Source organism: Megalops cyprinoides, chromosome 7 (genome assembly GCF_013368585.1).
Source record: "Megalops cyprinoides isolate fMegCyp1 chromosome 7, fMegCyp1.pri, whole genome shotgun sequence".
NCBI lineage: Eukaryota > Metazoa > Chordata > Actinopteri > Elopiformes > Megalopidae > Megalops > Megalops cyprinoides.
The window spans coordinates 2,152,459-2,166,591 of NC_050589.1; the positions used below are offsets into that span (position 1 = coordinate 2,152,459).

Genomic DNA, 14,133 nt, shown 5'->3' on the forward strand with positions numbered 1-14,133 from the left:
CCTGTTTACGGCTGCTCTTGGCTGCAGGGTGATAAAGCTAGCTCACAGAATGGCGTGTGGCTCTTTCCCAGGGTGGAACCGGTTTCGACGCAGAAGATAAATATCAGGCACGGAAACCCATGTTTTATTCATAACCCACTTTCTTTCTCCACACAGCAAGAATTTAATAACAACCGCGTGTACAATAGTGGCACAGTTCTTCAAAGGATGGGTTTATTTCTTTCACGTCCTGGGAACAGCGGGTTGCTCAGACATCTGCATAAGCATTTGAATCCATTGGGTTTGACTAATACATGCCCCCCCTCTGTTGTAAATGCAGCACACAAAATTTGCATTGTGAAAAATGCAAAAAACTGTTTTTTTTATTTTATTATTTTTTTATTTTGAGAGACACAATGAGGACAATCCAAGCTGACAGTCATACAGTGCCTTCCCTTCATCTGAACAACTATAGCTGTCCCTTTCACTCATTTCAAAGGATGTATGACTTCTCGAAATGACCAGGGGCTGTTCTGATCAAGTAACCACGGTGGATGACTTATCTGACCAGGCAGAAATGTTAAAAAACCACAGAAAATTAACAATCAAGAGCTATTCATGAAGGCCTGGGGTTTAGGCTCAAAGGAGTTTTGTTAGGTTTAAGGTCCTCTCTCGTTAAAACTAGAGTAACAGACGAATATCAGAAACTAAAGTAACACATCACTGAAACATTCCTAAGTTACCTTCTCTTCAACTTTTCACGATTCTCTGCGATGCACTGAGTCCCAGAGCAAACATCTGCCCCTGCCGAGAAACTCTAGCTGCGATTTCCTGTGAGCTGTATTTTTAGAAATTTCCACCGATAAATACCCAAAGACGGGGAATTCATCAGCGCAGTGCCTGCGACGGCTGGTTAGCCTCGCGATGTTTTAAATATGTATTTGGAACATGAATTTACATATTCTGCATTTATTTTCCATTTCAAGCAACCCTTTGAGATTGGCTTCGGATAAACAGGGGATTTCAATGAAACCTGATATATCCAAACACGCCAGGGCCACTAAATGGAAACATGAACGGCAAGAGCGCTCATACAAGGGTGGCGATAATATACCGATTAAACAACACTGCCTTGTGTTACTGCCACCGTTAGCTATACGGTCGAACACAGCTCGCCCTCCCCTGAACACTCGAGTGAATTAAATTATACGTGACTGCAGGCGGGTTGAGAACACCAGAGGTGGGGCGTGATTTAACTGCTTGACGCTGGTGCCTGAGCCTTACTGTGGTTCAGTGCGCAAACACAGTCTTTTACTGTATTGATCTCGCAAGCGTCCTTTCATTCCCGTTTCTGTACATGCGCTCTTCCCTTTTCACACCTATAATGACACTTACGTAAAATTACAGGCTTTTACAGGACAAACATCTTCAACATGTTTTTTGAAGAAATATCCGCACATATGATGTTGAATTCTATAAAGTGTATTTGATGCACCTTTGCTTTTCTGTAACGCGCTGGGTAAGAGCGACTGTCACGTGAAAAAAAAGCAACAGATGTGATATTTAAACTTTACTTACCCTTTCAGCATCTGAAATGGCGACACTCAGATTTTTAAATGCCATCTTAACAGATGGTGAAATCATTCATTTTATTACGAACATCATTTGAGAAACACTCTATTATTCTTGGGCTCTGGAGCTTACTGTTGTGAACAATAAAATGAAATCTTCAACAGGAAATGGATAACAGGAAATGGGGTCTACACAGAAAAATTCAGTAGCAAAATGGAATTAAGGCTTAAATATTCGTAAAACATTAAAGCTTATTCCACGTTACCACAGTTGCTTCTTCTTGTTTTCCCACCATGACAGGTTATTTGAACACATGTTTTAATTTAATATGATGATGAATTTAATCAAATTGAAATGAAAGTTCTAGTATCAACATGCCTGCTGCGCGCAATCCATTTGTGGTCAGTCCAGAGTTCGCAGCCAATATCCTTTTAATTAAAGTGCACCTAACATTCATCTTTTATGAATCGTATTTGGAGAATCTAGGATAGGTTGCTGTTGATAAAAATATATCTGTGGGGAAGTGTAACAGCAAAATCAACAGAAAGGTGAGATTACTGACAAAAATATGAGCTGGCCTAGGCCGTCTAAGACACTTGGCATTAGTTCTGGTATTTGTTCTCATGCGTTATGTATGGGCAGAGCCATACTAAACACAAAATGGTGTGCTATTTGTGTGCATAAGTGTGTGAGAGACAGAGAAAGACAGAGGGAGAGAAATACAATGTTGTCTTTGGTGTAGCAACATTTCGATTAACAATTCTTACGCCATATTTATTCGGGCTCGGATTCTTATTCAGCATTTCATGAATAGCCTACACCTCGACCTGCATGACGCAAAATGTAAACCTCCAGGGCTTTTGCTATATGAACTGCACACGGTATTTCTGTATTACTAAATGTGAAAAATGCTACGCACATCACAGCAGTGACTGAAATGTGCTGATATTCTTGCTCAGTCTAACACAATCCGAAATATTTTTTTTTATCTTATGAACGTCAAATTAAGTGAACCATTAAGATTACAGTTCTTTTTACAGTACTTCTGTAAAAGGAAATCTGAAAATCTTTCGTTTTATGCTTACAGCGTTTGTTGAATTGTGAGTTGTGCCTTCCTGGACTGAAATTTTGTTGGTTTGCTTTACTGCAACACTGTTGCACTGCAATGGAATAATCAAACCTTACCGCTTGTCAACAATTTCCGAAATGCTAACGACTACAACAGGGAATAGTATGTTGTCATAGAATATAATTCGCTTGTCAACAACATATTGCCATTAACTTCTTCGGGACCTGCTGTAACTGTCAGCTGACGAACTGTACAATGAAAAGCTTTTGGGTTTAACTGAATGACACAGCTACAATTCTGCTGCGACGCTTAAAGGGCGCACTCATTAGCTGACGCGGAGCAGTGTTTGGGAAATCGCAGTACTTACTTTCTCTTGTATTCGTCTCTTTCTCGTTTGACTTTGGCCAGCACGTTGTAAAGCGCTCGTAATTCTGGTGTGATGGTATCGATTTGGACCCCAACCCCGTCCGGATGTGTCCAAGAAACACCAGGACCCTGCAGAGTCTCGAACCGCTCCCCGTATCTCCTGACATGAGTGAAACTCCAGATGGTACCCGGCAGGCGCGAATGGTAAGGCCCCGGTAACGGTAGTTCCGTGGAGTCAGTCTGCACCGCTTGCTCGCGGGTAAATAGGGCTCGGAAACGGTTCTCCTCCAAGGCTTGTTGCAGCTGATTTTCTAACAATTTGTTTCGTCGCTCCAGTTCGTGGACTTTGGCGAGGAAACAGCGGAATCGCAGATTCAGGGTCTTCAGGACATGGATGTTGGAGCCCAGGTCGTTCCGCAGAGCGCTGGTCACCACCGCGCCCGAACCAGTGGCAGAAGCGCCACTAACTGGTACAGCGGCGACACCAGTAGCTGGTGAAGCTTCAGCAAAAAGTATCGAGTTCATCATTTTATCCCAGACAAAAGCTGAATGGCGAATGTGCCGTAAAAAAAGCAAAAAAAGAGAAGTGTCAGTCGCGCCGCCCTGTTTAACTAGCTAGCAACCTTAAAGCGAGAGGGCAAATCACTAAGCTTCTATATTCTCGGCCCCCAACCAAAAAGGCCAGTGCTCCGCGGACTTTCCTATGATGCGAGTCCTTGAAATGAGGATGGCAATGCGGCAACCATTGTTGTCATAGCCCCCGTCATTCAAAATATCCCGATTTGCAAATTAAAAAAGACGTACAAATCTCAGTATAAAAATATATACAAACGCAGCTATAGCTCATTTTCACACGCTCAGGATGGACTTGCAGTTGCTAGCGGCGGCGCGCCCGTGCTTGTCATCTCCCGTTAAAAACGTATAGATGTGAGATGATACGAAACGCCGCGCGTTTCGATCTCTTCGCTCTGCCAACTGCTGCTGATGCTGTAGCGTCTCTCAATTACATCTTTCCTCTCTCTCCCCGCTCCCTCCCTCTCTGCCGTTCACATCCCCACCACGCGGCTGGCTGGTTGGCTCTCCGCAGCGCTGCTTCATGCTTAAGCTCTGCCTCCCCGCGCTGCTGCGATCCTGTTACAAGTTGCTGCTGTATTTGTGTTCGGAAGCGCAGGCAGGAGCCGCTACCCTCCTACGCTCCTCTCTCTGGCCTCACTCGCATCCGCACCCGCGCACACACGCAGGCTATACATATAATGTGTGTGTGTGTGTGGAAAGAGAGAATCACCCCGATACAGATACAGGCAAATGCATCTCAGAGGTGTCTATGCGTACAAGCAGGTGTCTATGCGTCGTGTTTTACTGGTGGTCTAAATTTGTATCCCCTGTCTGGCACCACAAGTTCGTATTAATTACATTTTCATTTTCAATAATACGTAGTGTGACCTGATGGGTGGGCACATTTGAAACAAACTTAAAACTATGTTAGAATAAGGCCTTATTATACATGCAGCTTACATTGCAGTCACTAGCATTACGGCTGCCTTTGTATCTATACACTGTGAGGAGCTCCAGTCATTTTTGTTTACTTCACTGGGGAAATTTTTTGGAAGAATTTCATTTCCGGAATGCGAGCTGTCAGCGGAAAAGCTGCCAAGTACTGTATAAGGATTCCAAAGGCATATTTTGACTATCCTCTAAAACAGAGGATGTAGTGTTATTCACTGTCCACTTACAGTATGTCTTTTTCATACAGCAGTTAAATGTATTTGGCATTCTACACAGTCGAAGTAGAGAGATGCATTTTTTGTGAATATGATTCAGGTTATATAGCCTACTCTCTGAATGCAGTGTTTGAGACATAATCATGGAAAGAATACTAAAAGCCTTTTCTCTCAGGCAGAGGAGACGTCTGAGATTAATCTTGCCAGTACACTCAATTAATTCAATTGATGTTTTATTAAAACACTCAGGCAAAGTAGATTCAGTGGCCTTGCTTGAAAACAAACGTTTCTTGTCCTTTGATTACTGGAATTGAAGGGAAGTATTATTAGATGCTCCATACTCTACAAAAAAGAAGACATTAGGTTCCATTAAAATGGTGGCCGTTATTACGAGGGGCCTGCATGGAGTAGAGTATTCCAGAAGTAACTTTTCAGAACTATTGCTTTCCATTTAATGATGGCTACTGTGGCTGTCATCTCTCCCTCCATCTCACTCTAATACATACATTAATCTGACAGAGAGGGGATTTAGGGTAATTTGTTATGATATTAATGAATCTGTCTTTGGGATGGTATCTAAGGAGATCTTGAAATGAGTAAATATGCTTTTATCCAGTCTTTCATTTATTTGCTGTTTCTTTAATACAGTTATCCATACCTTGTGTTCTGATAATGACATTGTAATTTCATTTGGCAATATTTGATTCCTAGTTGCACAAATTTGTGGTCAAGAGGAATATTTGTAAAATCATGTTGTTTAAATGTCTTCTAAAAATACTCTATATTGTTCACGAGTCACACTCAGATTCAAGTCATAACCCAAAAAATTAACTTCATATCATACAAATATAATGGAGATGAAATTTGCACTTGAGAAAACATGACATTTACTACTCAATTTAAAATCAGAGTCACCACCTGTAATTATTTCAGCCTGCTCCTGTTAAGCAATCTGGTGTCTATCAATTTGTGGCTCTCCAGAAGCAAAAAATCTGTGCCCATTTTATAAATGTAATTCCCGTCCAAGCTTGTCGTCCATTAGATTCTTAAAACAGTGATGTGAGCAGACACTTGTGTCAGATCACAACTGGCACCTTTAATTTGTACACGTCTGCTTATGGTTTGGATGAAAACATATTCATATTCTGCTGTACATTTGAGTTAAAAACATATTTTGTTATTATACTGCAATCAGGGGGTGCTGGCTACATGTTTAGAGGCTAAGCACCTTAAATATTTACAATCTGATTGAAAGAGCTGTCCCCAGGGCTACACTCAGGAAGGGTCATGTTCAGCCAGTCATGATTTTCACCTCAATCAATCGACACTGGGATCCAGAAAGGTCCCCGACTCTGAGGTACCGATTGATCGTTTGAATGAATTTCCCTCCGAGTGGATTGCAGGACAAGGCACATGCAGCACTTCTGAGGCTGTGTAAAAAATAATTTAGGTTATTACTATCTGCTGGTGAAGCTCATATCTGAACTGGTTTACGTTCCCAAACAGAATAACAGATGGCAAATGTCCAGTGTTAATGCAATAGCTTCATATGGTTTATACCTTTTTTTGTAGAATTCTACCTTTTTGACTATCCAGGTTTTCTGCAACCTTTCTTGTTGTCGTATCCAGTTTATACTGTGCTGTTGTTTCATTCCATCTCTTACTCCCATCTAAGGCGCTGAAACTTCACTGCCCATGATTTAGTGACTATTATATTTCATTTCTTGCAATTGCTTCTCTTGTACTTCAATACGTTTTCTGTGACTATGCCTTTGTGAAGGATGATGTAGTAGATATCTGATTGATGTACAGTAGGAGTTGAAAGGAATGAATGTACATTCTTCTCTTTTGGCTTATTAATCAGTCTGGGGTAAGCCATAATGATGGACTATTTTAGCTGCATAGAAAAGAACTGGATGCCCGTTTTCTGTGCTCCACAACAGAAACCTATCAAAATTTCACAAATCCATGCCACCTTGTGATGACAGAGCTCATATTTTTGTGTCTTAGTTGAGAAGTTATCTAGGATATGCGGTAGTGTAGCATAGTGGTTGAAGAGCAGGGCTCATAACCAAAAGGTTGCCCGTTTGATTCCCCATGGGAGCACTGCTGCTGTACCCTTGGGCAAAGTACTTAACCCACAATTGCCTCAGTAAATATCCAGCTGTATAAATATGTAAGATGTAAGTTGCTCTGGATAAGAGCATCTGCTAAATGCCAATAATGTAAATGTAATGATACGCAGAAACCTTTCAATACCAGAGATGAAGCACTGAGTCAGGTGCAGAATTATTACAGCTTTATTAGTCTTTAGCTAAATTCCAAAAAGCAGACATTCAGCAACAGTTGAACATTGTAGCAACGGGAATAGGCAAATAAACACTAACTGGATTGAAAGAAACTCCACACCATGCGTTCGGCTCTGAATAAAGGACGTCCTGTGCAGGCGTCCATATGTTGTAAAGAATTCTTTATCACTGAGATTGGGACCCAGTGGCACCGTGCTTACCAGAACAAAAATGGCTCTGGGAAATGTCTCATCTGTGGGATATTTTCATGTATGATCTTGTGGAAGACAGAACCTATACAGAAACAAGCCAGTGTAGTGTTCAGGCCAGGAGAGATCAGAGCGGAAAACCAAATTAAACCAAACAAAAAAAAAAAAAGAAGGGAAAAAAAAAAAACACCAAAAAAAGAACCCTTGAATGAGTAAAGGACCAGACCCTTTTAATCCTTCAGCTGGACAGTTGTACAGTTTTGTTGATGTCACTGCAGAGATAAGCCTGTCCCAAATCAGCACTAATTTCACCTACCAGGGGTTGGTAGAACTCTTGCAAATTTATTTGTTATATTTACTCCTTTTCTTTTCGTCATAAACGAGAGACATCTAAACACATGCGCTTCGCTTAAAAACGCGAACCCAGCAGCAGGCTTAGCCATCGTCGTATGGATTCTCACGAATTACGGTTAGGTCCAATGACAGCACTGCACAAAGCCAGTGAAAGAGAGCAGGACGTTACTTTGTGATCTTGTAAAGCTTGCTGCAGTTTCCACTCAATATGGAAGTTCATTTAATCATTTTCTTGACCCAAAAAAAAAAAAAAAATAAACCAAAAAAAATCCAATCAAAATGAAACAAAACACAACTAAAACAAAACGTCACTCTTTTTTTTTTTATCCGTTGTTAGAATTCCAAAAACCCTGGAATTGCTTGAAGATTCCGCGCTTACCAGCCACATCAAACGGATGAAATGGCATGGGTTTCTCTGTGTGTTAAATATTACAGAATCCTTTATAGTAATAAATGCATGGACTCGTCAGGCTACACGTATAATTTCTGATTTAAGAGTTATGTTTGTAGATGACACAGAGGAACAAACCAAAGGCTGCTGAAAGTGAAGGTGGGGGACAGAGGGTGACGGAAGTGGGTGGGCTTTTGTGTGTATGCGTGTGTGTGTGTGTGTGTGTGTGTGTGTGTGTGTGTGTGTGTGTGCGCATGTGTGTGTGGGATGTGTATAGACAGAAGCTGAGAGGCCTTCAGCCTCGTGTGGAAAGGGGTCCTGGGTGGAGCCTGTTGCAGCCCCCTCCCCAGCCGCCCAGAGGACAACCCCCCCTCCGGGAGGGACTCCCATGAGGGGCAGGGGGTCATGAGTCCAGTGTGCCGGTGGTTCCGAATGTCATCAGGGCACGGAGTTCAGCAGATCCTGCAGGAAGCCGTCAGGGTCCGGGATCTCCGACAGAAGTCCTGGGGGAAAGCAGGAGAAGGGAGGGGCAAGATGAGAGTGTTGTCTACACGTGGCTCTGTGCGGGCATGTGGCTCGAAACCTCCCTTCAAACCACTCAGTTACACATCCTTTTTATGTAAAGCCAGACACATTACACCTGACACTGCCTTCATGTGGAGGGGTATTAAATCCAGGATACTGGCTTCTATGGAGTCCCAACAATAAAAGTTACATAATACCCATAGAGGACAACAACAACAGGTATGCTTTTGAATGCGAAATGCACTGCAGAACGAGCAGCAAGCATCACTGACCTACAACATCCAGGAACTCGGAGAAGGATTCGGCTGGCATGAGCTCGTCCTGGAAGGCTCGCAGCACCCTCTCTGAGGCCTCGTAGATGGGCATGTCGTTGTGCCGCACGTACTCCGCCAGCGAGAAGGACCAGCCTCCCTCCGTGTTGCTGGTGGGCACTTTCTGCAGGGGACAGAGGGAGAGACGGGGACATCTGAGCACCAGAACACCAGAAACCCTCACGTACAGCTGTGTCTCACATGCAGAACCATGCGCTAACTGCTCACGGCAAACAGAACTTAAACCACTGCGGGAAACCTCACTGCAGCACGGGGAGTTTAACACGCATTTACACGACAGGCGTCCATGTTTGTTTCGGCGGCTCTGTTACATCTGAGACACAAGAAGCCCTTCAGAAATTATATTTCACTCATTTACAAGAAACCCAATGAAGAAAACATCTTGAAATAGTGTATCTTTGATACGGTTGGTACTTTAAAAGGTAAACGCAAAATACAGACACGGGTTCCCATCTGTGGGTGAACAGCTTGCGTGTGGCAGCGGCCAACAGTGTTGCTGAGGAGAAGTGGTTTGACTCCTGGATTAACCTCGGAAGCGCAGGTCAGCAGTATTGTCACATCTAAGCCCTCCATGTTGGCCATCCAATACCGCAGGCTAAAGCCTTATCTGCATTCAGGAGGCGGCCCTACAGAACATTCGTCACGCCTTGTTCTATTCCAACAGGGTCACTATACGCGTCCCTTTAAACATCTTACTTAATAAATGAAATCCTTTAGCAATTTGAAAAAGCGAATAAGACGTGATTAGAAGAATGCGAGCGTATAAATGATTAATGTTTTGAGTATAACCTAACGGCTTGTAAACCATTTAATCATCTTGGATACTAATTAATATACACATTTATATTTAAACAGTCTTTCAGATGGAATTCAGCTCTTGAAATAGATTAATGCTGCAATCACAGTTGATGATGCTGAATTTATATTAAAAAACATTTGCTTACACCAGTAACACATACATGGAGCCACTCCCCTGGGGGAGGGCAGCCCCTCTGATAGGAGAGGCACAGCATTGTGGGAATGCGGTGTGATTGTGTGGAGGACAGCACGGGGACGTGATTAATGTAGGGGGGCATGCTGACCTTGAACATGTCGTAGATGAGGTCCACCAGCCCCCAGAAGAGCAGAGGAGACCGATATACTGCATATTCCTTCACAGCTTTGTCTGTCAGTCTGAAAGACAGGAGGGGGAGGAGAAAAAAAAACATGAACTCCGTCAATTAACATGAGATGCGCTTAAATAAAACATTAGAACAGCTACTGATGTTGACAGCATCGCACGGCATGCATTCAAGTGGCGCTGCCCTATACTGGGCTTTCAGACCTTCCAGTTACTCTAGGGAAATTAAGTATTTGGATACTACATAATTGGATATTTTACTTGCTGGTATTTCTTGTGCCGTAGGTTAAATCTCTTTGGACGCTGCACAGTGAGTGGTCGTGACCTTCCCATTCTTCCATTAATCTAATTAGTCACCCAAATAATCCCAAAAGTGGGGTTCAGACAACAGCCATTCCCCACTGCATCTGTGGCTCCGTTCTTCATCAAAGAGAAACTGCTGCGACTTCATTAAGCTCATTGTCCATCAGTAATTAAATCCCCCAATCCTGGAGACAGATAAACCTTTTCCGTACCGTTGGTTTCAAACTGAAGTACTGCCACTAGCTTCTAAAGCAATAAGAGAGATACCGTAACAATCATCCTTCTTTCTGAAGACCATCTGCGCGTCGGTCTTCTTCATATAACAGCTCAGCACACTTCTTAAAACAGACTCTCACATTCAGGACATTTTTTAAACCTTTAACATACATTCAGTACAGAAGAACTGACACTGATGTGTATTTGAGTCACAACAGGAACATCATGGCAGCTTGGCAGATGAAAGATTTTATGCAGTTTTTACTTAAAAACTGACAAAGCTTTCTCAGCAGGAATATAAATCACCACATCAGCCTTTTCACTTCTGCTATTCAGTCATAGAAGTCTCGGCGCAGCGTTGGTGCAAAACGTCTCCTGCCTCAGCTAGGGACTCTCTTCATTTCTTCAGTTCCTGTGGGTCTTCTCAGATACGTGGACAGCATGTGAGTGTTCCAAAAATGTTCACGTAAATTGATTACTTTCACACATCTAAAATGTAAATTTAGGTAATGTAGTAAATTTTTATAAAGATGGTTGCAAATTTAAGAATTAAAATAAACCGAAACATATGACATACCTGTTTACGCTCATCTCTAAAAAACACACAGATGAGCGTAAACAGACGGGGCAAACAAAATCCGCCTGCTGCACCATTCTCAGCGCAAACTCCCATTTACAACACAGCGAAGCCAAGCTAATGTGGTTTACTCTCACAGAGTGCGCTCAGCCACATACAATTATGTCATGTAAGCCCATTCGAGGCAATGAAAAAAGGACATAATGTACTCTAACAACATAAACAAGCCCCATCTATCTGTTTATGTGACATTCAATCACCTTCTTTCATGCAAATTCATGTCTCCCGCCTTTCATTCCCGTGGCCAAGGGGCACACTGTGTTTTTGAGATAATCCGATGTACTTCTGCTGTTTTTTCCCCTCAGTACCTGCCTGTGTGTGAGAGACTATGTCTCAACACTAATCACTTCTTCGCAAACTGGTGATGGCTTCATGCGAGATTGAAGATCTTACTGGATCTTTAACATGGTATCATGTGTCAGCTCTGGAGCTGACAACCACCCTCAAAATGTTTCAGTAGAAGTATCTGAGTGGTCTCTCTTATATTGAAAACGAATGCACATTTCATTAGTGCCGTCGATTTGAAAGAGGACCACACTGGGGTCTGCCTACATCAATGGTGTAAATGTTGGTATTCAAACAATAACAGTTACTGCAGCCGCAAAGAGACATTAATGTTTCACAGCAGAACCATCTGTATCTTTGCACTATATGGTAACTGTCTGACAGGAGGCTAAGGCCAGTGACCAGGGCCCATGATGAGAGGCTGTTGAAACAATGTAAGGCAGCATAACTGAGCCTTCGTGATGGTGAGAGTCACATTCTGCCCCCTCGCTAAGCCCTGATGATGTGCAGACAGTCTTCTGTGTCCTGGAGGAGGAGGACGCTGAGTGTTTACAAAGCACATTGTTTCCACAGAGGAGACTCACGCAACGGAAACCTGCAAGCAAACTCAGCGGCAACTGATCATTTCAACACACCCTCCCCTTTGGTAAGAAGTGGGGGAAAGCAGATCTTAAAGAGGACCTCTGAGGGCGTTGTCGTTTTTACAATAAATTTTGCATTCCACAACGACCAAAGTCGGGAAACGACCCCCTCGATCTATTGTAAAGGAGGTCATTTGACACCCACTGGAGAGCAGAGGATCCTAACCTAGGAGCCCCTAATGATTCCACGCAGCTTGGGTTTCTGATTCGGTGGGTGGCCCTTCAGCCATTACTCCTCTGTAATAGCCTGCTGATGGGGAACATGGCGGCCCCTCCCCCTTCCCGCTGACCTACATCAGAGACCCCCCCGGGGGGCTCCTGGGTGAGTTATGGTCAATTTGTGCTGCTGCTGGTGCGGCTGTGACAGACTCGGTGATCTGCAACAGAGCCGCCCAGCGCCGATCGATACCACACCAGCCTCTCGGACAAGTTCTATCCTGTCAACAAGCTACAAACACTTACCACTCACGGCATCCTGCCTGAAAGGTTTACGTTTCTTAACCATCATACCTTTTTTTATTTAATATGAATCTAATAAACTGATAATCCTGAGGTGCCTGAGGACACATGAATTACCAGAGAATACTGGAAGGCCTGATTGTGAAATTCCAAGAGAGAATTTCAAAATAAAAGTCCCTGGGCATTGAGAACAAGCCCATGCACCGTCCTCCTGCTGTGTGTGCCGTAGAGTGGGCAGGGCTCTTACTTGTTGGTGCCCCCGGGGGAGACCTTCCTGGCGTGCACGGCGACCAGCAGGCGGCGCAGGAAGTCGATGCGTGTGGCGCGCCAGCGCTCGGGCGGGAGGATGTGCATGGCCAGCACAGTGTAGTAGTGAGGCCCGTCCACCTCGTACGAGCTCTCCACCCACTTCTCACACGGCTGCTCCAGGAAGCTCTGCAGGTTCTTCTCCTCCCGGGACGTGGCCCTCGTCCTGCAGAGAGCAGAGGGGGAGAGGCGGTGAGGGGACGGGGACGGGGACGGGGACGAACATGGACACGCGCAGGGGAGCGGCGTTCAGGCCACCTACGTGTTGAGCACGTAGAGCACGGTGTGGATGATGTAGGGGATGAGGTGGATGTTGCTCTCGCGGCCGCCGCCGCCCGTGTCCGCGCTGAAGGACTGCTCCATGGCGAAGCGCAGGAACAGCAGTTTGGTGTCGTGGATGTTCAGCTGGTACGTCGGCTCCCTCTGCCCCGTGCATTCCTGCAGGTATGTGTTGTGCCTGCAAAGACCAGGAGAACACGAGACCTCGTCCTCAGCGTCTCCACACCCTCTACAGCTGCACACGAGGACACTGACAGAATGAATACTGTCCTCATGCACTTACCATACACACAACAACCATTAGCAGGTCAACCAAGTAAATAAAAGAAAGCTGAGGATGTTCTTGGTCTTTACTCTGAAGATGCTCCATTCTAACATGTAACAGTCTAGAGGATTTGTTTATGGTATCTGCACAAAATGCAATGCGTTTGTGCTGGGAGCTGCCGGGAGCAGCCTGTGCTGCTCCCGTGGTGCTGTAGTGAGCGGGGTGAGGATGCACCGACCTGGCCAGGCAGGTGGCGAAGGCGGATTCGGGCACGTGCGGCCCCCACACGGGCAGCAGCCCATTGCACTTGGTGTTGGCGTTCTGCAGGGCGGCGCTCTCCCACTCCTCTCTCCCACGAGCCAGCCTGCCAGGGACAGGAATGCTCGTTAATACTCGTTTCACGCAAGCCAATGAGGGAGCAGCAGCGCGGAGGCCCTTCTGGTTGGGTCACACACCTGACAGCAGCAAGGTGACAGTCATAGTGGACTATGTTAAAGTGCGAGACAGTGCTGTAGCCCTGCTGTTTGCGGGGCTTGTTCTCAAACTCCTCCAGGGACACACGCTTCGTGAAGGTGTAGATACCCAGGACCTTCGTGGGCTGTGGGCAGAGACAGGTGGTTATACTGGTAATTGAGGACAACCGTTATTCTGTTAACGTAAATTTAGATCCACTGACAAGATTATACCATATATTCCACATATTCTACATATATCTGCAACTAAACACATAACACACAGGTACAGATATATGTATACTTCAAATAAAAAACAAAATTGAAGGTTCATTTCAAGTTCTTTATTTCCAGTATTCAAGTG

At 44.4% G+C, this 14,133-nt stretch overlaps 2 protein-coding genes across 11 annotated transcripts in view; both read right to left on the reverse strand.

Moving 5' to 3' along the window:
• iffo2a (intermediate filament family orphan 2a) overlaps nt 1-4,197 on the reverse strand; it is a 32,989-nt gene extending 28,792 nt beyond the window's left edge. For all 3 annotated transcript variants that reach the window (XM_036533447.1, XM_036533446.1, XM_036533445.1), the window contains exon 1: nt 2,988-4,197. In XM_036533447.1, coding sequence (XP_036389340.1) covers nt 2,988-3,514 — 527 coding nt within the window. In that variant the 5' untranslated portion in view covers nt 3,515-4,197. The remainder of the gene's footprint in view (nt 1-2,987) is intronic.
• Nucleotides 4,198-7,049: 2,852 nt separating this feature from the next.
• ubr4 (ubiquitin protein ligase E3 component n-recognin 4) overlaps nt 7,050-14,133 on the reverse strand; it is a 61,958-nt gene continuing 54,874 nt past the window's right edge. For all 8 annotated transcript variants that reach the window (XM_036533518.1, XM_036533517.1, XM_036533513.1 and 5 more), the window contains 7 exons: nt 13,773-13,915; nt 13,556-13,681; nt 13,036-13,230; nt 12,715-12,939; nt 9,889-9,979; nt 8,747-8,909; nt 7,050-8,452 (listed from right to left, as the gene is read on the reverse strand). In XM_036533518.1, the coding sequence (XP_036389411.1) occupies nt 8,388-8,452; nt 8,747-8,909; nt 9,889-9,979; nt 12,715-12,939; nt 13,036-13,230; nt 13,556-13,681; nt 13,773-13,915 (1,008 nt within the window). In that variant the 3' untranslated portion in view covers nt 7,050-8,387. The remainder of the gene's footprint in view (nt 8,453-8,746; nt 8,910-9,888; nt 9,980-12,714; nt 12,940-13,035; nt 13,231-13,555; nt 13,682-13,772; nt 13,916-14,133) is intronic.